The following is a 23,053-nucleotide window of genomic DNA, read 5'->3' as shown; positions in this document are numbered from 1 at the left end:
CTAAAGGTGGAGAAGGGGTGGGGAAGAGAGAGAAGAAGAGAACACCATTGGCTTAGGCAGACTACATGAAATGGAGCACATGGAAAACAAAGCTCTCGACTTTTGTTATGCAGACATTATAGCTGCCGGGTAGTGGAAGCTACACCAGGTGTTTTAGAGCAGCCTGCTGTCTAAACAAAAAGCGAAACGGCCCGCGTCACACAATGTTTCTTCCTTCACAGACAGGGAAGGGAAGGAGCAGTTTACAACATTCACCTCTAAGAGCAGCAGCAATGGGCTGGAGGTGCTGCAAGAATGCAAGGGAAATCGCTGCCTGCAACTGTTGTGCAGTGAGAGCATTGAAGTTTCACTGTAACACTCCATCAATACATCCCATCAAAATATACAACCACCTCTTGTGGTTTTTTTTAAAGGGACCAACATCATATTTAGGGAAAGTCTGAGAAGATGCAAATGTTCTAGTAGGGGCTTTCTCATCTGGTGCAGGTGTGCACTAGGAACAGGTGGGCAAGAGATACACTGCTTCTGCACCCACCCACGCACCCACGCACCCACCCACGCACCCACCCACCCACTACTTCTACAATGGATTTAACTTGTGGCTAGGATTCATAAGCGTCAGGGATCCTGGAGTGTTCACAGATGTCACCATATGCAGAGCCATAGCTAGGTGATCTTGCACCCCTGGCAGAATCGTCCAGATTGCACCCCCTAGCTATGGACAAATTAGTTTTTCTTTCTGCCTCTCCTCCAACCCCCTCCCCATTCAATTCACCCTCTATTTAAAACCATCTATTATGAGGCAATAAGCAATATTTATATTTATGGACATATTTTAAAGCCGATTTTGCGCCCCCCCCAATTGTCTGTACCCCTGGTGGGGGCCCACCTTGCCACCCCCTAGCTATGGCCCCAACCCCATGTAAGGTTTAAATTGGCTTTCCTAATAAGCAGCTGCGATACCAGTTTCCTGGTGGGAAACAGGAGAGGAACATGTGTAGCAAAGGAAAGAGGGAGGGGGAGCTTCATGGAAAGGGGTGGGAAAGAGTGGTCTGGAAAGGAAAAACTCTGCTAACAGTATATTTTAGCAAAGATCACTCTTTTCACATGCTACCATGCATCAACTGCAAAAATGTGACAACAGTGGGGAGTTATGTCATTAGCACTTGACATTTCAAAAGAGAAATTCAGCAGTAAAGTGTTTAGCAGTGGAGTTAATGCATACATAACAAGGTTGAGGCCACAGAAAGATCTCAGCGTATGGAATGCAGAAAACGATGAGCAATTCTTATACTCATTGGCTAGGACAACTTACAGGCCTCTGACATTTCAATTTAATGCATAAGGGAACTGAGACTCAGAGACTGGGACTTGTCCTGAAGGTCCTTAGCAGATTCATTGCTAAGAAGGATTTGACTATCCTAGCTCTTGAACCAGTAAGCATAGCGCTAATAGAAAGCAAATGAACAAGGCATCTATAAATACATGTGTCTGTAATACCAGTGTGAGCAACCAAACTTCAGGCAATACTGTTTTTCTTTTTCTCTTTGTGGCAGGGATGAACATGACGGGCAAGGGCTGTACAGGTCCGAACTATGTATGTACCTGCCTGCTTCCTGAGTCGATGGAAAATGTTGGTGCAAGACAAGGCAGTGTGAAAAGCAAATTTCACTCAGCACAGCTAAATCCCTTTAGGGAACTAATTCATTTATGGGGGATTAGCCACAGCTGTGGGGTGTGGGCCTTGCAAGGTAATTAGAACCTTGGGGGAATCAAGGTTGCTGCTTTCATCTCCCCCAAATGGGGAAAGTTCCATCAAAGCAACCACACCCTACATTTAGGTCCACACCCAGCTTGTCCAGCAGGACTAATAAATAAAAAAAATTATGCTTGCTAGCCTTAGAAAGGGAAAAAGCAGAGATATACATCTGCCAAGTCAACCTTTAGAGAATAACAGGTAAGAGACACCGGATTGGACCAGAAACAGGGGTGGAGGAAGGGGGCATGCAGTGGATGTGGGCCACCCTGGGTGTCACCACTGAGGGGGTGTGTGACAAAATGCCGGGCAGCACTCACCGTGGGGCCTGCAACGTGCCTGAGCCATGCATCTCTCCTGGGAGAGACGTAGTGGCTTGAGCACATGCAGGCTCCGTGCTGCCCAAATGGCCCACTTGCTGCCTCCCCCCAGCTATAGGGCAGCTGAGTGGGAGGAGGTAGGCAGACTCCAGAGGCCCCACCCTCACCCTGCCCCTATGAATGGCTCGCCCCGTCCCTGGGCGCACTGCCCCAGGTGCCTGAGCAGCTTCCTCCGTCGCTGACCAGAAGTTTACTCCTGGCTCCATATTCCTGAGAGCTGCTGCTGTGCTTATGCCTTATTGCTTGGGTCAGCAGGATTCAGGGTCCAGAAAGCCCTTAGAGCTTGATCCACACAGAATTGCCTGCAAACTCAAAACTTTGTGAGCTGAAGTCCCCTCAAATGCCGTTTCAAAGAACTGGCGGGCATATTTTTGGTGTGCTTTATCTCCAACCAAAAGTTGAGGTTCTGGATTGAACATGGGATGTGGTACAAGGTCAGCTGCTAACCTAGAAGTACAGTTCCTGCCTGCTGACCAGGAGAGCCCCATTACCTTCAGAAGGTTGCCATTGTTGTCACAGTCCCATGCCCAAGTGATTACATAGAATCATTGCCACAAGGCTTCCTAAGGCCTGCTTGGCGTCTTGACCTCTCACCCCCTGATAAACTTCAACCAAGATGTCAACTGAACTCTTATTTCATTCCTGCTCATGAGTGGACAATGAGTTTCCGAACAAGGTTTGTAAGTGAAATATGCTTGTTGTTGAGTGGCACATAGGCTGAAAGGAAGACTGGTAGATGTATCTACCAGATTTAGGATTCATACAACCATTCTGTATTCCAGATACAGTACATCCTTGGGACCTGTAAGACTGGATGCAGGAAAGCAGGCAATTTCTGCCACTTGGCAAACAAACAACAGGAAAAGTGGGGCTTTCTCTCGCACCATTACGATTTCCCCATGAGCTTTAAGAGCAGCAATAGCCAATGTGGTGCCCTCCAAATGTTGTTGGGACTCCTAACCCCATCAGCCTCAGCCAACATGGCCAATGGCCATGGATTATGGGAATTGTAGGTTCTGAAGAACACTGTGTTGGCTGCTAGAGAGCATATCCGAAAGGATATTCATATGGTATTCAAACATGCCAAGAGTCCTGTGCTGCCCATGCTGATCTCTGTTTAGACATGCTGACCTGCAGAAACCGGAACCGGCTGAACCACCCTGCGTACCTTGATCAGCACTGGTGATCCCTCAAATGACAGTTGTCTGAAGAACCCTGCCCCCAATCACCCTCTGCACTTGCCTGTTTGAGATTGTAAAGGCCTTGCTTGTCGCAGTTTGGGATATTTAGGGAATAGAGGTGCTCCAACGGACCGCGTTCATCTGGCAGGCGCATGGTTGAGATGCGTTCCAAGACTTGATCTAATTCCTGTTGGCAGGGGGTCTGCAAATGGTCAAGAAAGCAGAAGAAAAACAAATGAGGAAATCAGGCAGGGCCCAGTTGGCACAATGGAGACAACAATGGCTTTCGCCTTATGACACATGCAGGATTTAAGTTCTTGCTTAGGGTAGCTATGCAGGTTCCGCCCCAAAACCCACACCCGACTCCTTTTCATCCTAAAGCATCAGAAAAAGTATTCTAGCACACCTCACTCCGCCTGTAGTCATACTGTCTCAAGGCTGTTGAACATTTGCCAGAAAGGATCAAAGTGTTATGACCCAATGGTGATTTGCCCAAGGCCCAAAGACACAACACACTTGGTATATATGCAGCTCATGTCACTCAGTGTCAATTGATTTGAAATAACTGGCTTGCATCATCTTTGATTAATGGATATGAAAACAAAAACGATACAAGGGGATAATGTAACAAGGATGATTTTCTGGTGTTCTGAATATACTTCTTTTTAGACAGGGCTGGGAAGAAGAACTATTGAGAGCTCTTTGCAAATATTTGTGCTTTAAGACAGTTTTCTACCATTTCTTTCTTAGAAGAATCATAGAAGGGTAGTTACATGCCCAATTTCCATGGAGATTATCCCTGTGCCAGTAAAATTGCAAACTTAAGTTGATCAAATTCAACCTCTTCTCAGGGGGAACTTTGATTTATAGCCCCAAAACAAAGTTCAAACACTGGATAGAAATCTACATCCACTACACTTATTAAAAAGCACCAATGAGTAGCTCCTCGAACTATGGGAATAAAAAGATAGTTTTTTGTTTTATAAAAAAATGAAACCCACAAACCCCAATCTTCATGTTCCACCAATTTTGGACAAATCATTGTCTCCTTAAAACCTTCTAAAATAGTAATGGGGCCAGGCTGATCATCCCTCCTGTGATTTGAACACTATTCTGAAGAGTGACTGGAGAGGGAGAAAGAGAACCTACAGCTTCATATTAACTGGCTAAATTTTGAGTTTAGCGCTACTATAGGGAATATGCCACTGGTGGCATTAACCCACCAACTGCCTGTATACACTGGGAAGAATGGAAATACTTATAAGAACCACAGTGCTACGATGGGAATATGGTGCCCTTCAGACATTAGAGGGTTGTTCTCCATAGCAGAGAACCTCTTATGACGCTTCTATGATGGATTTATTTCTATACCGCTATATCTTAGAATGTCAGGGAAGTGTGCAATGCTAACATATAAAACACCAATTTTTTAAAAAAACCAAAAAATACAGATAGTCTTTAAGGCAGCTGGCTAATCAAATATAAAAATTATACAGCTGCAACCGACTGTCTGCATTAAGAAGTTTTCAAGAGATGCCCAAGGATGCCTGTGGAATTTCTGCTTCATCTTGTGGGACTAATCACAGTAAATGCCCGACTTTAGCTGAAGTTGGTCAGGGCTCTGTAACACAGGGGGACAACTAACAGGGATCCTCTGGATGATTGGGCTGGGATAGAAGGGCTCAGGCTATCAGCCCTCCCTGCATGGAGACGCTTGATCACATGGGTCTTTCCAAGGTTGATCATATGTGATTGCAGCCTTTTAAATGCTAGGGGGCACATAGGGAGAACCCATGGCAAAACACCCCCCAACTAGGCTCCTGTACAGTTTTAAGAAGGGCACCGGTGTTCTGGGATTCTTAGAATCAGAAGAGTTGGAAGGGACCCCAAGGGTCATCTAGTCCAACCGTCTGCAATGCAGGAATATGCAGCTGTCCCTTATGAGGCTCGAACCTGCGACCTTGGTATTATCAGCACCATGCTCGAACCAACTGAGCTATCCTTGTGATCATACGATATAGCCTTGCTATTTGCCACAGAGTTCAGCTCTCTGAGATCTTTCAACTTTTATTTTCTTAACAACAATGGTAACATGTTCCTGACTCTTTGGGCTGTGGAAAAATAGGAACTGAATGGGGAAACAACTGATGAAATCAAAAGAGGCAGAGGGTGCTGTAAAGAGTTTCCAATAGTTAGGAAGCAAAGTTATGGCACTGTGTGTTACTCTTTACCCTTTTATCCCATGGCTAATGGTAGCCTCTGAAGAAATGCTGCAGAAAAAGAAAATCCACGTAACGTGTTCCTGCTCTGCATAAGTGATGTACAGACAGCAGAATTCAGCTCCTCTTGGCTTGGATGTTAGGTTATAGTGCGGCCCAAAAATTGGGATATTTTTAGCACACAGTTTATATATACACATATCCCTGGCTATGCTGCTGGTGGTAATGTGACATTTTATATTGCCTCAGGTTGTAATATCCAGTCCGGGAGTGTGCACAAAATCAGTTCCTCCAGTTATCATGGAGGGCAAACATTACCATTTTGTATACGTCTTGATTCGCTGCTCTGCAAGCTAATATGCATGTACTGTGAGAGACTAAGCTCCCCCACCACCCCGATGCTACCTTCTAATTCCCAGTGGCATTTGGTCATGTACTATATATGGGATCCTCTTCAGCTACCATGGCTCTCTTATGGTATCAACCATGCCCAGGAAGTTGCTGCTTCAGCTGCAATGTTTAACACTACCTGGCATACATAGTGCAATCATCCTATTGAGACACTCCATAATCCCGCCAATAGACCCCAGACCAGGAAACACATTGTATGATGGTTGGGATACATTGCTGTTCAAGGTTTAAAATTTTACAGCGTATATAAAGAATGCAAACTTTCAGAACACTCCTAAGCATGCTTACTCAGACATGTTCAGTGGGGCTTACTCCTTAATACTCCAGCCATCTTCATATCAGTGGTAGATCTTGTTCTGGGCAATTAGCTGGGCAAGGAATCTTTCACAGATGAATTGCCACGGTTCTTTTCCCTGTTCTGGGTGGGTGGTTTTATTTAGCTTATCGACTCGTGACACGTGTCTTATCTGATTGGGCCACCAGTACTCTGTCCTTATCTTTTGATTTTCAAGATTGCAAAGGCCACCAACAAGCTGACAGCATGCCAGGTCCCTAAATGCAGCCCGCAGTTGCTTTGAAGAGACTCTGAAAACCAATTTTAACACTGGTTTACCAGTTTCTGTCCAAGAAAGCATCCTGAGTACCTTTCAGCCACTCGGACTCTGCCTGGAACCCAGCCCGTCAGGGAACAGTGAAGCCAACTAGACCAGCGTGAGTGCGGTAATTAAAAGCACAGAGCAGGAGAATGGAAAACCCCAGGAAAAGCAGTAGTAGTAGTAGCAGCAGCAGCAGCAGCAGCAGCAGCACCAAGACTGCTCTGGAGGCATCAAAGCAATGCTGCTCTGGGAGCCTCCAAGAGTTGTGGCTATAAGACCAAAAGCTTATGTAGCATCAGTCCCACCCGACAAGTGGGGGGAGAGGATCCAAAGCTAAATTAGAAAAGCTATTGATAGGAATTATCCCTGCACTCTGGTTAATGATGCCAGCTGTAATCCTGAATGACAACTGTGTGGCAAAGTCCTCCTCCTGGGCCCTGCCAAAATCCATCAATCTCATGAAGAGGTATCTCGTGTTCTGTTTGTTTGGCTCTATTTTCCTCCTCGCTGTGCTGTCTCATCTCTTCCCATGGCCTGGCCCCGATGTAACCTTCAGCACTGTTTACGACGGGAGAGGTGAGTAGAATTCAGTCTCACACAATGAACTTTATTCATTTGACAATCAGAAACTCTGTGGCTCAACCTCTGGGTTCTCACTCAGGCTCCAAAGAAACTCTCAGCTAGCCCACAAAAGTCTCACAATGAGAAGAGTTCCTGGAAACAGCGGACACCACCCTAGTTTCTCACTCTAGACTTGCTTTTTACAGGCAGGCTCAAAGTGGCTGGTACTTTCTCAGGTAGCCCAACAGCTGTGTCCCATTCAGCTGCACTCTCCACACCCAGTTCCAGCAGGTTTGTTGAGTTTCCTAGGGGGTCCAGATGATGGGAAAAGCTCCCACTCCTCTACTCACAGCACATTCTTCACTCTCTGCGTCTCATCCAGCTACTAATGGAGACTAGGGGCAGGGGTGCCTCTGACAGCTAGAGAAAAAGCTCATCAAGTGATCATCTTCAAACTACATATAGTCCCACCCCCCTCAAAGAAGAATAACATGTTGCACCCTTTCGAGGGATTTGAAGACCATCTCCCACACCCATTGTTTACCTCACTCACCCTGACTGATGGCGAGTGGAGGTGGTGCTTGGTAGGCTTGCCCAGCTGTTTTTGCTGCTCATTCACCTTCTCACGGATGACGGCGAACTCCTTGCCATTTTTAGGGGGCTTTATCCGTCCACCGCCACTCACCACACTGGAGGCGGCATCCACCACATTCTCTGCAATAGATACTTCAGTATGTTCCTCATCTACACAGACAAAAAAAGAAAAGGAGGGTGGGAGAAGAAAGAAAAGGGGCATCAGCAAGGCTTCTTTCCAGCTGGAACCCAGTTCCGGCACCTCTCAGGTGGGCGCCAATGCCATTATAAGAGAACAAGGGTGAGTTCATGGTGAGTTCTGGCACCTCTTTTTCTAGAAAAAATAGCACTGGTGTATTAGTTATGTTAGCCGCAGAACCCAAATGCTCTGCCCAGAGATGCCCACAACAGAACAAATGGGGGAAATCCACACAGGCCCACAGTGAGGAGAAGAAGAAGAAGAAGAAGAGTTTGGACTTGATATCCCACCTTTCACTCCCCTTAAGGAGTCTCAAAGCGGCTAACAATCTCCTTTCCCTTCCTCCCCCACAACAAACACTCTGTGAGGTGAGTGAGGCTGAGAGACTTCAGAGAAGTGTGACTAGCCCAAGGTCACCCAGCAGCTGCATGTGGAGGAGCAGGGAAGCGAACCCGGTTCACCAGATTACGAGTCCACCGCTCTTAACTACTACACCACGCTGGCTCTCAGCGTGGGATATGAACTCCAGTCACAGCTATGTGGAAGTGGCATCCCAGCTGTGTGAGATTCCAAAAAACTCTCCCCCCCCCCCATTCCAGCCTTTAAATGCTTGGTTACACAAATTGTCAAAAGTATTTAATAATGCATTTATTTCAAATCAGAAGTCGCACATGTCTGAACTGCAGGAGACAATTTGGCTAAGTGTGCAGAACATCATGTCCCATTTATACTGTAAAGAGAAAGAATTTTTTTTTTAATGGATAAGCTAAGCATCTTGGTCTTTTAGCAACACCCGATCCTTTGATTATCCTCTCCCCCCCGCCCCCCAGTTCAGATACTGTGGGCCAAGTTCATTCCTGACCTGTCACCCTCAGGCTTTCAAGAGGTTCCAAAGCAGAATCTGAGCTGAACTTAGCCAAGTGGCTCAAGGGGATTGGGGGGGGGTGTTTGAGGGTCAAATAATTGCCCCTAAGGACTCTAATTAAATAATAATAAAAAAGAGGCCCATTTTGGAAAATAAGTAAAGAGAACCAAAAAAGGGAGAAAGCAACTAGATGAGAAATCATGCCAAGAATACAAAAAGAAAGCAACATAACAAAGCAGGCTTTGTATTGTTTATAAACAAATTCCCTATCTCATCATGTAACTGAAATCAAATATACAAGATTGTATAACAAATGTAAAGCTCCCCTACAAGATTTTAATGAAAGGCCAGGAAAGGGAGGATGGGTCATCATTCAAGTCATGGCTGAGCTGAAAATATTCACGATTTTAATGACTAGGGGTGGGGGGCAGCGTGGAAAATGGTCTCTTGTTCTGGTACCTTCATCAACACTTCCAAGCAAAAATTTCCACTGTTTCTTCAATGTGTCAAAATGTGAACTTTTTTTTTCTTTTGCCCAACAGACAAATCTGATTGGCTATGTCATGAGTTAGTTCTATTTCACTGAAGCTGCTATTTCTGACCCAGAAAGATCAGAGCCAGTGAACATTTAGCCTAGTCCATTCTGCCTTAACCAGCAACCTATGGCATCTAGTTTTGATTTCAACAGAAGTCAGCTGAATTTGGACCAGTAGGTATTTGGATGTCGCCAACTCCAGACCAGACTTTTTACAGGCTGTTTCTATGTGTTTCTATGATCAGGCTCAGTACAGATTGGCTGCCAAAGCCTGACCTCACCTGGCTGGTGTAGGAGCATGCATGGAAACATCAAAAATTCACGGACAACTGTTGACTGTGATTTGGCAAAGATCCAGCTGTTCCAAATCTCTTATGCAGAACCTCAACTGTCTTTCTGGCCCATATGACCCCTAAATATGGCACAGTTGGAAAATATGGCTAGCAGTGCTGCCCAATTTTTCACAATTAGCGTGACAAATTCAGCTGCATTTTCACAGTTCTCCCAGGGCTGAGCTGGAGGCATACCAGGAATCCGACCTGGAGTATGTGTTCTCCAACCCAAAATCCCTGCAGTCTGTTGCTGGAATTTGGAGATTGGCCTGGCATGCAACTGGCATAGTTCCTTTGATCAAGTCTTCATAGAAGATCAGGGTCCAATTTTGTTGCACTTTAATGCCTGGGCTGTCCAATCCAATGGTATCATATGGCTCACCTGTCCACCAGGGTCAACATTTCAAATTATTACCACCATCTAGCCTAAAATGGGGATGTGGGTGGCGCTGTGGGTTAAACCACAGAGCCTAGGACTTGCTGATCAGAAGGTCGGCGGTTCGAATCCCCGCGACGGGCTGAGCTCCCATTGCTCAGTCCCTGCTCCTGCCAACCTAGCAGTTCGAAAGCACGAAGTGCAAGTAGATAAATAGGTACCGCTCCAGTGGGAAGGTAAACAGCGTTTCCATGTGCTGCTTTGGTTCACCATGCTGGCTTAGTCATGCTGGCCACATGACCTGGAAGCTGTACGCCAGCTCCCTCGGCCAATAAAGCGAGATGAGCGCCGCAACCCCAGAGTAGGTCACGACTGGACCTAATGGTCAAGGGTCCCTTTACCTTTTTAGCCTAAAATAGTCTGCTGGGTACTTATCAAGGTAGCTTCCTTCCAGTCCAAGATCACGAAGTCCCTTGTATATATGTATATTTATTGTATCACGTTGAGTTTGTTTTGTTTAAAAATACAATCAAGCAGTCCACTGGAACCTTGGTTCTTGAACAGCTTAGTTGATGCTCCCAAACCCCGAAACCCTGGAAGTAAGTGTTCCAGTTTTCGAACGTTTTTTGGTAGCCGAACGTCCAATGCAGCTTCTGCTGGAGTGCAGGAAGCTCCTGCAGCCAATTGGAAGCCGCGCCTTGGTTTTCAAATGTTTCAGAAGTCAAACGGACATCCAGAATGGATTAAGTTTGAGAACCATGGTTCCACTGTATATAAATTATATGATTTGGGAAGCGATTAAAAAACCGAAGAGTAGAATCCAATGCAGCACTAAGTGGATGTTCCATCAGCGCAAGGATTTCTGATTGTCCAACAGATCGTTCATCCCCTCTCCTCCCATTGCTTGCCCCTAAATTTGTTCTAGGGGTTACCCACAACCCATGGAGCAAGCAGAGGCACCAACTTGCACCAAAGATTGAGGGAGCCATGTGACATTTTGACAGGGGCCAGGGGACAGAGCTGAATGCATTGGCGATCAGCTCCTCCTCTCTTGGGCTCGGCAGCCTTCCATGGCAGGAGGAGGAAGAGGAGGAGCCAGACACTGAAGCCATGCTTGGCTCTGCACTTGGCCTCCACCACCTGATGGTAGAAGACACTGGGGGGACCACTCCCCAAAAGTATTGGGGCGCCAAAACTGCTCAGTCCTCTGAAGTTGGCACCCCTGGGAGCAGAGGTGGAAACTCTCATGGCACAAGTCAAAGTCCTTATGTTGACAGAATAGGGCAGGTGAATAATGCCTCAAATAAATTAATGAACTCTCCCTCCCAGCATGCCCTGCTGCCAAGATCCATAATGGGGTTTGACCACTTGTGGCCCTCTAAATAGAGCTGCTCTGCAGCTCCCATAAATCCTGACCGAATGGGTCATCTTGGGTAAATCTTGTCAAATGGGGCTGACGGCAGGTGGAGTTCAACAAGATATGGAAGGCCACAAATCTATAGCATCAACCTGCTCCAACAGCTTGCATCAGGGGATGATACTTCCCTACTAATGCATGACATTGGCACATATTTTTTTTAAAAAAAGGACAATCACCTGATGATCCAGCCATCATTTCATGGTTGGATTTGTGCTTAGCTCAAAGCGTTAAGAACTATGCAAAAGCTGAAGATCTGGAACTCAAGACTGGTCAAGAGCCTTCCAGATAAGTGATGCAATATTAACCCCACTCTGCCTCCTCCCCCAATGCATTATCTTCCACTGCTGTCCGGTCTTTTCAGCATAACTGTGAGAGTAGAAAAGGGATTGCTAAGCAGGAGAATGAACAGTATGTTCCAATGGGTGGTTGCTTAGCAAGTTCCTCTGGTTGTCCCGGACGGCTGCTGGCACAGGGATGATCCAAATGGGCATCCCGTGGCCTCCTTTGGCTGTCACCTCCCCCCAGGAAGTGCTTTCAAGCCCTTCAAAGGCACATGGAAACGGCAGCTTTGACAATCCCTCTTCAGCACGAGCAAATCCAGCTTTTAGCAGCATGCCCTACTTGCCCGTTTTGCTCGCTTTCCATCGCTGAAGGTACATATTGGGGGCCTGAACAATGCACTCATTCTTCCCATCCTTCCCCGAGCTGGTGTGATGCAGTCTTCCCCATTCACTCAATTTATAGCCCAGAATACATGTCCCAGCCCTGATGCTTTGCGGCACCATTCCCGCACCAACCTTTTCTGAACTTCTGCTGGGATCCTTGGGCAGCAAAAGTCTCAAGTCCGTATGGAGAGAGCAAGATTAGGGAGGATCTCTCCTGCTTTTGCAATGTCTGCTCTGATGACTATTTAAATGCACTGGCAGAAGTTGAACTTGGCACTGAATCACTGTGGAGGCAACCTGCTTTGCCCTGGATATGACCGCAATGGGACTCTGAGTCCCATTAGTCCCATAGCAAGAAAGCTATGTTTATTGCAGGAAATACATGCTTGATAGGGGAAAGATCCTAGTTCAGGTAACTAAGGAGGAGAATGCAAAAATCTACACTTGCTCTTGCATCTTAGATGGAGAGAGAGCCAAAACAGACATCACTCCCCTAAGGCAAGGCATGCAGAAGAAAGAAGTAGCAAAATGAGGTTAGCAGCCCTAAGAGTATCGTTCTAGCCCTCAAGGAGGGTTAGCAAAGGTTAAAGAACAGTCTAGGAAGCATGGAGGCCCCCCTCTCTATCTGCTCTTTCCCATGCAGATATATCAGCCTCCAGTGCAAGCCCAGTTGCATCCCAACACTTCCAGCATGTTTTAGTCCAGTATAGTGGTCACCTTTAAGCAAACAACATTCCTGTGCCTCACAGTTGTTCTCAAATCTTGTCATAGCAAAATCACCCATAAACCAAAAGAAAAAATGGAGGCACTGTGGGTGAGTAGCTCCCATGTCCAAGAAATTGGTCAGTGCCTACCATGGATGGGGTTGCACTTCCCCACAGGAGCAGGAGGGGGTTGCTTCTGAATTCAGCTCTGGCATTGTAGACTCAGGTAGCCTCAGTGACTAGAAATGCCTTTTACCAACTGTGACTTGTTCAACAGCTATGGGCATTCCTGGACTGGGAAAGCCTACTCACAGTAGTTAATGCAATGGTTACTTCAAGACTGGATTACTGCAATGCCCTCCATGTGGAGATTCCCTTGCACTTGATCCGGGAGCTTCAGCTAGTGAAGAAGACTGCAGCATGATTGGTGACGGGAGCGAGGCCTTGTCAGCATAAAACACCTGTGCTCAGAGGTCTGCACTGGCTGCAGATTTGACACCAGGCCAAGTTCAAGGTGTTAATATTAGCATTTTCATTTTTGTATCCTACAAAGGAAGGGTCGTGAGTTTTTCTTGATTTTATCTTTTTGCAAACTGCCTTGATATTTTTGATCAAGTGGTGCATAAATTTTATTAAATAAATAAAATTAACACACACTTTTTGAGACTATTTGGGCATCACATCCTTTTGAGTGAGATTGGTTCTCACCCTGGCAGGCAGGAAGTAGGAATACCTCAGCTAAACCATCGTTTAGTTCTGAAAACTGTCTTAAAGAGCAGGACTCAGCTCCTAAGGGGTCACCACTAAGGGCTGCTTTGCACATTACAGAATGCTGTGGGGGCCAAGACGCTTGCTCTCCCACCCCACCCAAATTTCCACAAACACCCCCTCTAGATACATTTCCCACCACACCACATCCACCCTGCTTGTCCTGGAGTGTTCTGCTTTTCAAGGGACAGAAGTGAACAAAATGGGGCAGGAAAAAGTCTTTGTGTAAAGAGTCACACACTCACATTCCTTTGGATCCAAGCCATAAGTCTCCCCCACCCCACCCTCACCAGGATGTGTACATAGTATATACACAAGCACACACAAAGGGAATTTGTGGCTGCTCATGATTTCCTAGCAACCATGTGTGAAGTGGCCACTAACTAAACACAGCTAGCGCCCACCCCTCATTTGGGAGATATGAGACGAGAGAGAGAGAGAGAGAGAGAGAGAGAGAGAGAGAGAGAGAGAGAGAGAGGATTTTGCAGCCAATGGGGTAGCGCTTCCAACAGACACGTCCAAGTTACAGGCTATGTATGTTTGCTGCCTATCTAACCTCTGCTGACAGGAGGTGGAATATGGCAGCTATGTGCTTCCACAAAAGTGACAAAAAGAGAGGTCCCTATGCCTTCAGTGATACAATTTGACCTCAGGAACCCACAACTGAATATTTTAGTATAGGTTTTGGGAAGGACAGAGTGTAGTATGGCGAGAAGTCTGACTTTCCACTCAAGAAATTGAAGCCAGAGGGGGGGGGATTCCACATATAATACTTTTTCCCCCCAAGACGTACATACACCAAAAGATCAAATAAGTGCTCCACCCTACCCTTTTATTTCTGTCTGCGTGTCCATCTTTGATTTTGTCCACTTTACCTCCTCAGCCACACTGGCTTCAGCAGAATGTATTTAAATATTGTTCGCTTTGAAACCACATCACACTTTTCCACTGTCTATTTTCCAGACAGTGGTTCTGCCCAGGGCGTTACCCTCCACTCCCCCTTTTCCTTTCCCCATTTCACTTTGCATTTTCTCCGTCTGCCTTTTCTTAAGGTCACTCATGAGGAACTTTTAATCAGTGATTCTATGTCCCATATAGACCAAATCAAATCTGGTTCCATCCACTTGCAGGGCACTCCACTTAGATTGTTTACTTTAAGCTTAAGGAGGAGCTGCAGATCTCAGACTATGAGAAAAGGAAAAGGAAATATCCATTTGCCACATCTGATAAAGTGGGCTGTGTCTCACTACTCAACCTGCCCAAATGGCCTCTCCAAAACGAACTCTGACCTCTAGAGCAAAATTTGCAATCACTAGAATGCCAGTTGTCATTCTTTTAAGAAAGCAAGTTCTTGTGATGTTCCATTTTAGGTAATAAAAGACTTGGAAACATATGGGCAGCATCTGGTGAGGGTTTGGAGACGATAGAGGAGGCTCCATAGATTTCAGGAAAATTGAGAAGGGGGTCACAATTAGCCCCAGTTTGGCTCAATCTAGAGCTTGGAATATATGGCAACCCATGATTCGGGTGCATGGAAGAATCATGAAATCAATCCTCATGCCAAACATCATTTAAAAAATCAGCTAGAAGCAGACCACAGAGCCTAGGACTTGTCGATCAGAAGGTCGGAGGTTCGAATCCCCATGATGGGGTGAGCTCCCGTTGCTTGGTTCCAGCTCCTGCCAACCTAGCGGTTCAAAAGCACCTCAAAGTGCAAGTAGATAAATAGGTACCGCTCCGGCGGGAAGGTAAATGGCATTTCCGTGTGCTGCTCTGGTTCACCAGAAGCGGCTTAGTCATGCTGACCACATGACCTGGAAGCTGTATGCCGGCTCCCTCGGCCAATAAAGCGGGATGTGTGCTGCAACCCCAGGGTCGGCCATGACTGGACCTAATGGTCAGGGGTCTCTTTAGCTTTAAGCTCCCCGCAAATAAATAAGGATGACTGTTAAATGATCAGGGCATCCAGAAGTATCCTCATCCTGGTGTCCTTTTCACCTGCTCTGTTGCTCTTAAAGTCACAGTGGGGTTCTACTGCCATGAATTTGCATGGACCTGTTTGAATGCCACAGAGTGCCTTAGCTTAGGTTTATTGCACACTCTTTAAAGCTTGTTGCCATCTCCTGCTTTATTCCTTCAACATCGGCCCATTCCCTTTTCTCTGCCTGCTGGCTTCCTATCTCAACATTCCCCAGCATCTTCTGCAATTGATTTCCACACCTAGGAAAGCAGCCTTGAATTTCAGTTGGGTGAAAGTTGCTTGATTAGCAAAATACCTATTTGAGAAGCATCAGCTACAAAAAACCAAAATGCCTTGCAATTCATACTCATAAAAGCCAGTGCAGCCCAATGACATTTGTCCAAATCCTTCTTCCATCACACTCTGGCCTTAAAGTCACAATCTTTCAATCTTCATAAAACAGGAATAATAAGGACCTTCTGCACAGGACCAAGACTGTGAAGCACTTGGCCCATTAAAAACAAAACAAGAAGTTATTAATAACACAGCTTTCCTTTCTTCCATTCCTTCATTTTCCATACTCAAAACATCAATGGAACCAGTAATGTGATACAGAATGGAAAGAATGCTCTGTAACCATTACCATTTCCTTTTCATGATTTACTCACAAAGAACAAAGTCACCCCAATAGTTTCCTCATATTTTTTTTAAAACAGAATTGTTTGTGGGTTCCTCCAGTATGTGCACAGGACAATTCAGTCTTGGATAAAGAAGACAAGACATCCCAGTGCTTATGCCTAGAAGACAGCAGGACCATCACTAATTTTTTAAAAAGCCAGAATTTAAAAAAAAATAGTTTAATTTTTTAAAAAATTATTTTAAAATTAACAACCACCACCTTGCACCTGCTAATCTCCAAGTCTGAGGGAGTGGGACTTCTCTAAAGGGCACAGGCAGCTGCTAGCAGAAGGAAACACTCAATTGGGTTTCCCCAAGCTTGCTATTTTGTGTGTTGCTTATGTGCCACTGTTTCATTTGTCCTTCTAAAAATAAATGGACATCATTTATTTCTCAAGACCCCATTCTTTCCCTGGGTTCTTCAGACCACAGACTTAATTCCCAAGTGGGCCTACTCTCATTTTTCCCCTATATGACACATTTGCTCAGCGTTATTTGGGTCTCTGGTTAGATTCCCCATGTTCCACAACATGGCAAGCTATAATAGGTTGTAAAGTCCACAGTGTGGGCATGCAAACCTCTTCTTTTGTCCCGGTTTCTTACATATCCAGCTGGAGTACTAAGAGAAAGCAAAGCCCTCTTGTGGTCAATGCCCTCCAGCTGGAACTAAGTATTCAGGTAAATATGAGGCTGTTACTTCAAAATAGCAACTCTGTCTCTCTTACTGCATAATATTGCTATCAGTTTGTGGGGTGCCTAGACTCCCCTTCTAATTCTTGGGTGCCAGACACTGGATTTAGCATGTGGAAATACAAGCCAGGAGACAGCCTGGTGATGATCCACTAAAGATAAGTCTTTAGGAGGACAAAGAGAGTGGCTCTGTGCCAGAGAGCAAGTGGGAGCCCCCCTCCCCAATTCAGAATTAGTTAGAAAGACAAAAGCCTTTGAAGTAGAGTTCTAAAGCAGTGGTTTTTAGGATTGCTGCTGGGGATGATGTGGGCTGGAGGCAAAATAGCTGCAGTCAGTTAAAGGCAGCAGACAGGAGAAGAGGGACAGAGGGCAATGGCTAATTTCCACCAGAATCCAAGACTGTGGCCATGGGAGAAGCAATAACCTCTTGAAGCACAATGCTGTGAGCTCCTCTATCATAGGTACAGGTTGTATATATGTATAAATAATCCCCATATCATAAAGACACCACAGTCTCCAGTGGACGCCTAGAATCTCGCACTGCTCAGAGATTGAGATGGTGAGTAACAATATTAGAAACATGCAACACATGACATTGAGTTATGGGTCAGAATGAAACACAAGGTTGTTTTTAAGGTATTGGGCATGTCTAGGTTTAGCCCTGGGTTGCTAGTTCTTAGTCTAACAAATGAGTATCACACACAGATGCTGCGAAGGACAGTGAATGTAACTTAGGTTTGCATTTCCACTTATACCAACTAATTAACTCCAGTAAATTCTTGCTGAGTAGTGAGGTGTTTGTAGAAAAAAGTAGGGCATCTAAAATCTGCTGGATCAGTGTTCTGGAGCCTTAGGGTTTAAGACATCCCTGGACTACAAATCCCATCATCCCCAGTCAGCTTACCCAATGGTCAGGAGTGATAGGAGCTGTAGTCCACAGCAACAAAGGACAATGGAGAAGAAGAGGTAGGACATAGCTCAGTTGGTAGAGCATGAGCCTCTTAATCTCAGGGTCGTGGGTTTGAGCCCAGATTCCTGCATTGCAAGGAGTTGGACTAGATGACATTTGTGGTCCCTTCCAACTCTACAATTCTATGATTCTAAGAGAGAGGAGGCAGGGACAGAGGCATCTAAGGTGCATCCTTTTGCATAGACACTAAAAAAGGACTGGCACGTCACAGCCAGCACCACCAGCTTCCTTTGCTTTCCACACCTTTAGCTAAACCAAACAATATATTGGTCTCCCTTGCAATGTTTTGGAAAGAGCCAGAGAGTGAAACACACATTTAAAAACTGTTGGGAAATAGGATGAACTATGCCTAATTTCACATCATCTGAACCTCAACCTGAAATATATAGAAAGCCTTTACAAACTCTTTGGGATTGGAAATGGTGCATTCCTATGAGGCTTCTCAACAGAACTTACAGGCTCTTTAATTCCCCTTGAGACCCTCACAAGACAACCTCTCCCCTACCTCTTCGCCTAAAGATAAAGCACATCAGCTGACTGAGAGCAAGCCGGTTAACAGCAAAATCGCTGAATAAAGCTGCCTGCTATGCTCTAGGCACTGGAAGCAAAAGCTGAAGTACGAGCACCTGCAGCTAGTATATAAAATTTCATAGCTCCTAAAAATAAATCCATGCTCTAAAACACTCAGAACCATCCACCGCCCTCAGTTAATAAAAAGGCTGTATTGTGTTACAGCTGTTACAGCTACTACTACATCTGCTAGTGTTTCAAAAGCAGATACGTCTGGCTCAATTGTACTCAGTTTATAGCTACTTTATTTCCATCTCCCGGACAGGTTTATTTTCCCTTTTCTAGTGGAAAACTCCACCTAAGGCGGGCATGAAAAGCACAAGCTGTGATCGTTTGTATGCCTTGAACCGGCATTAAAAGCAAGTCCCTTACCCCATCTGAGCTCTGAAACAGATCCTAAATAACCTGGCAGTGTATGCTCCAAATTGGGGACATTTCAAAACACTGACTCTTAACTCCCTAGAGGGGAGGAGCCCAGGCCAACAGTCTTCCAACCAAATGCTGTGAACATAAGTCCCCCGGCTCACCTCACCCAAAGCTTCTGATTTTGCGAAAGTCACAGCACAAAAGAAAACCCAAATTTTGGATTTTTTAAAAAAGGAATTAAGCTAGCATGGCTAGGAAAGTCCCTTGTCCAAAACCCTGAAGAACCCCTTGCTAGCTGGAGAGGGCAACAGTGGGTCAAATGAACCATAAGGTATAAAGCAGTTTCACTTGTTTTAATGCTGCCTTGTTCTTCCCTTTCATACACATCCATGAAACTGGATAGCCTTAGACTGTGGAATTGATTCTGGCTTCAACTTTCAAATGTATTTACAGAATTGCTCCAGTGCGTCCTCTCTTGTAGCCACAGCAAAATCCCTGGCAACCTGCAGGAGAGAGAAGAGCCACAGTAAAACAGGCATGGAGGACCCTTGGCCCCCCAGATGTCACACCAGCCAGCATGGCCAATGAGTAAAGGCTATTAAAGTCCAGCAACATCTGGATGGCCACAGGTTCTCCATCACTGCAGTAAAGGCTTCACATAAATCCAGGGAGTCCATACTCGAGGGGTAGAGAAGCAGGAAGCTAAACTGGAGAGAGACACCTCAAGTTTTCAGGAAACATTAGGAATCAGCTATATTACATTTGAAGTGCTCAGTCTTCTCCAAGGGGATCACACATATAAAATAATGTTAAAAAATGAACGGCACAAGTTAATAAACATCGATCTTCAAAATAGAAGGAATATAGGATATGGCCACAGCACCAACAATTACATCATTTGCTGAGGCTATGTGTCAATAACCTAAATTGCAATACAAGATTCAATTAGGTTGAGTGCTGCACCTCATTACCGCTATTCAAATTTCACACACATCGCTGTCACGCTGCTGAGAACTGCTGCACACCCAATTCCTGGGCTCCGGGCCAAGGCTCCCCTCCATTAGAAACAACAAAACAAAAACACCCTCAAATTATGCTTCCAAGGGTCCTGCCCTTTACCCAACATGTGAAGGTCCCTGGAGGAGGTGGCAGGCGTAGAAAGGGAGCCAGACCACAGAGAGGGGACCCGAGGCGGCCTGCTGCTTGCCTGGTCTAGTGGCCTGGACGTTAACCCAGCCAGAGACAAAAAGGTGGTGTGATAAATAAGCCTGTGCAAACTGCCCTCATTACAATTTGAAACCAGCATTCCCAAACCACTTTTGACTGCTTTGAGAGCCACAGGCCAGTCAAGGTTTTCTTTGTCCCCAGCTAGGTTGCTCTGTTCAAAAACTTGCAAAGCGATGCTAGCTACACACCCATAAAGTATCGTCTAATACATGGGTAGGCAAACTAAGGCCCGGGGGCCGGCCCCAGCCCAATCGTCTTCTAAATCCGGCCCACGAATGGTCCAGGAATCAATGTGTTTTTACATGAGTAGAATGTGTGTGTGCTTTTATTTAAAATGCATTTCATTATTTATACCATGCCCATTTGCCTGGGTTGCCCCAGCCACTCTGGGCACCTTCCAACATATATAAAAACATAATAAAAGATTAAACATTTTTTTTAAAAACCTTCCCTATACAGGGCTGCCATCAGATGTCTTCTAAAGGTTGCATAGTGACTTATCTCCTTGGCTCCTGGGTTGCATAACTCCATACCCTCCAACATTTAACCGATAAAAACAGGGACATCTAAGGAAAAGCGGGACATTCAGGGATCAAATCAGAAACTGGGACAGCTTCTGTAAATCTGGGACTGTCCTTGAAAAATAGGGACGCTTGGAGGGTCTGTCAAGGGAGCCGTGGGCTCAAAATGGTTGAAAACCTCTGCCCTAATCATCTTCCTTAAAACAGTTCTCAAGACCATTGCTCCTGTGGGCAGTGGCGGAACTTCATGCTCTAGCACCGGGGGCGGGGGGGGGGGAGAGCAGGTGGGGGCGGGGCTGGTGCGCATCCTGGGGGTGGTGTGCTCCCCCTGCACTCCTCTTCCTCCGCCAGTGCTTGTGGGGCTGTGTGAAAAATGTGCAGTGGCAGCAGGCCTCATCGGGCCTTGTGGCATCTCCCGACGGGAATGACATAATAAGTGTTTGTCGCACGTGTAACATCGCATGCACTTGACGAACCTCTCCACCAATGTTGTGCAGAACTTGGTGCCAGTGCTCCTGGGCATTTTTGAATGTGAGCTGCCTTCTTTCAAACAGGCACTTCCGCAGAGCCTCATCATGTAAGCCCCAGACCAGGTGATCATGCAGCATCTCTTCGAGGTTCGGGAAATTGCAATGCTGGGTCTAGCGTCTAAGTTCAATAGGGCCAGTACACTACAGGAAAAGTGAGAGAGGTGCAGGCAAACCGAAGACTCTGTATGGTTTGCCCTTGCAACATTGCCCTTGATTGCTAGTGGGAGTTAAAAGTTAAGTATTCAAAATATTAGCATAAAATATTGCATTATGTCACCATATGAAGGCAGCCCTGTTTAGGGAAGTTTTTAATGTGTGATATTTTAATGTATTTTTAATCTTTGTTGGAAACCACCCAGAGTTGCTGGGAGACCCAGCCAGATGGGCGGGGTACATTATTATTATTATTTGCACTGAAATATTTTAAGGTGGATTTTAAAGCAGAACAAAAAGGAGCATCCGTGCTCCATCCAGCTACCATAATTCACTAACCTGAACATTTATGCTAACAATAGCTTCTTTTTATATGAATTACAGTAACCAGTTGCAGTGTGTGGATGTTGCTGCAGTTAAATGTACTAGACTGCCCTTTGGACTGAACTCCCAATTGCTAAATGACATTCTTTTTTTAATCAGTGGACGAATACTGGACTTTGAAATTCCATTTTATATGCCAAAAGTTACTTTTGTAAAGGAGGGAAAACAAGAATGACATAGTCCAAAACTGAGTACTGACAAGGTAAGCTCCTGAAAGGCCATAATAAGTATTATGGGTTTGCAAGTTGTGAAACCAAACATGAGATTGCACTCCTCTCCCCACACCCCAAATTCTCATGGAAACCACACAATTATTCCTTGGTAAAATGTACGGTACCTAGGATCAGAATGCCATCTCCATTTCAGAGTTGATGTTGCTTTCCTTAAAAAGTTTATATCTTAATCCTGTCTGAATACTTACATTTGTTGTTCTTGGTTCTTCATTTCTTGGTTCTTCAATCACAGAGCACTTCAGAAGAAAAATTATCTGACCTCAGTGGGCATGCTGAAAGTTGTGCTCTCTTATGTCAACACATTTCTCTCTCACTCGCTCAGACACACATCTTGACCCCCTATTACTGAGTTGCACTCTGGTGTACAATAATAATTTTCAAAACTGATGTGCCTACAATTACAGAAGTCTTATGAGAATCTCAGCACTCTGTTTACCAGCACATTTTACTAGAACTGTGAAAAGCATATGTGCTAACTTCCCCAAATACCAGATAGCAGATAGACTATTTGTCCATCTGTCCTCTCTGATGCGGCCAGAATCAAACAAAGTAGAATAACTCCTGACCACTTAAGACTAAAAGGGGACAGCATGAAAAGTCAGGATAAAAATCCCTGCTTTACTAAAAATATTTGTGGATATATATTTGCAATGAAATAAAATTTCTGAATACATCAGATAGAGGTGAATACAACTAAACAGTCTAATGCAGCCAAACTGACACTTTCAGTTGCCAAATATTAAGATAAATCATCTTCTAAACACCATAATGGCATTCAATATACATAATAAGGCAAAGGAAAATGAATATCTCCTATTGCAAATAAAATATTTTCAGTTGCTAAAATGAGTTTTTGGCTATATTGAAATGAAAAATTACCGCTTTAAAGTAGATTCAGAACTCACAGTGTCCCCATTTTTTTAAATCTGAAAACACATGCTTTTAAAAAATGTAAAATATATATTTTTTCATCTTTCTTTCATTGCCCACTTATTTTTTCGTGGGGGCTCTTAGCAGGCATAAGATAGATCTGGGTGGGGAATGTGTGGTCATCCAGATGTTGGACTGCAGCTGGCCATTGGTCACTTGGTTTGCAGCACTCTTGCCTTCTCTGAAAAAGTGAGGTGTTGAGAAAAGACCCCACCACTCTTAAGAGTATGGCAAGAAGGCTGTGGAAGAGGGATTGGGGTCTTGCTGTATTTTTGCAATGGACACAGGGGCAGCCAAGAT

General features: G+C 45.1%; 1 protein-coding gene and 1 long non-coding RNA gene across 3 annotated transcripts in view; both read right to left on the bottom strand.

Annotated features, from left to right (window-relative positions):
• Positions 1-23,053, bottom strand: part of IGFBP2 (insulin like growth factor binding protein 2) — a 64,239-nt gene that overhangs the window by 2,803 nt on the left and 38,383 nt on the right. Inside the window, exons 2-3 of one of the 2 annotated variants that reach the window (XM_081197331.1) lie at positions 7,649-7,848; positions 3,379-3,519 (exon numbers count right to left, since the gene is read on the bottom strand). In XM_081197331.1, the coding sequence (XP_081053457.1) occupies positions 3,379-3,519; positions 7,649-7,848 (341 nt within the window). The remainder of the gene's footprint in view (positions 1-3,378; positions 3,520-7,648; positions 7,849-23,053) is intronic. The other variant, XM_081197332.1, reaches the window with a different exon arrangement.
• Positions 50-2,211, bottom strand: LOC308588834. Its single transcript, XR_014008909.1, has 3 exons — positions 2,141-2,211; positions 552-2,108; positions 50-519 (listed from the first exon to the last, which is right to left on the bottom strand). It is a non-coding gene; the product is annotated as an uncharacterized lncRNA (long non-coding RNA).

The sequence above is a fragment of the Podarcis bocagei genome, assembly GCF_964188305.1.
Source record: "Podarcis bocagei genome assembly, chromosome: 1".
Lineage (NCBI taxonomy): Eukaryota > Metazoa > Chordata > Lepidosauria > Squamata > Lacertidae > Podarcis > Podarcis bocagei.
Note: the sequence above shows the minus strand (reverse complement) of the source record. Positions and strands in the feature narration are given on the sequence as shown.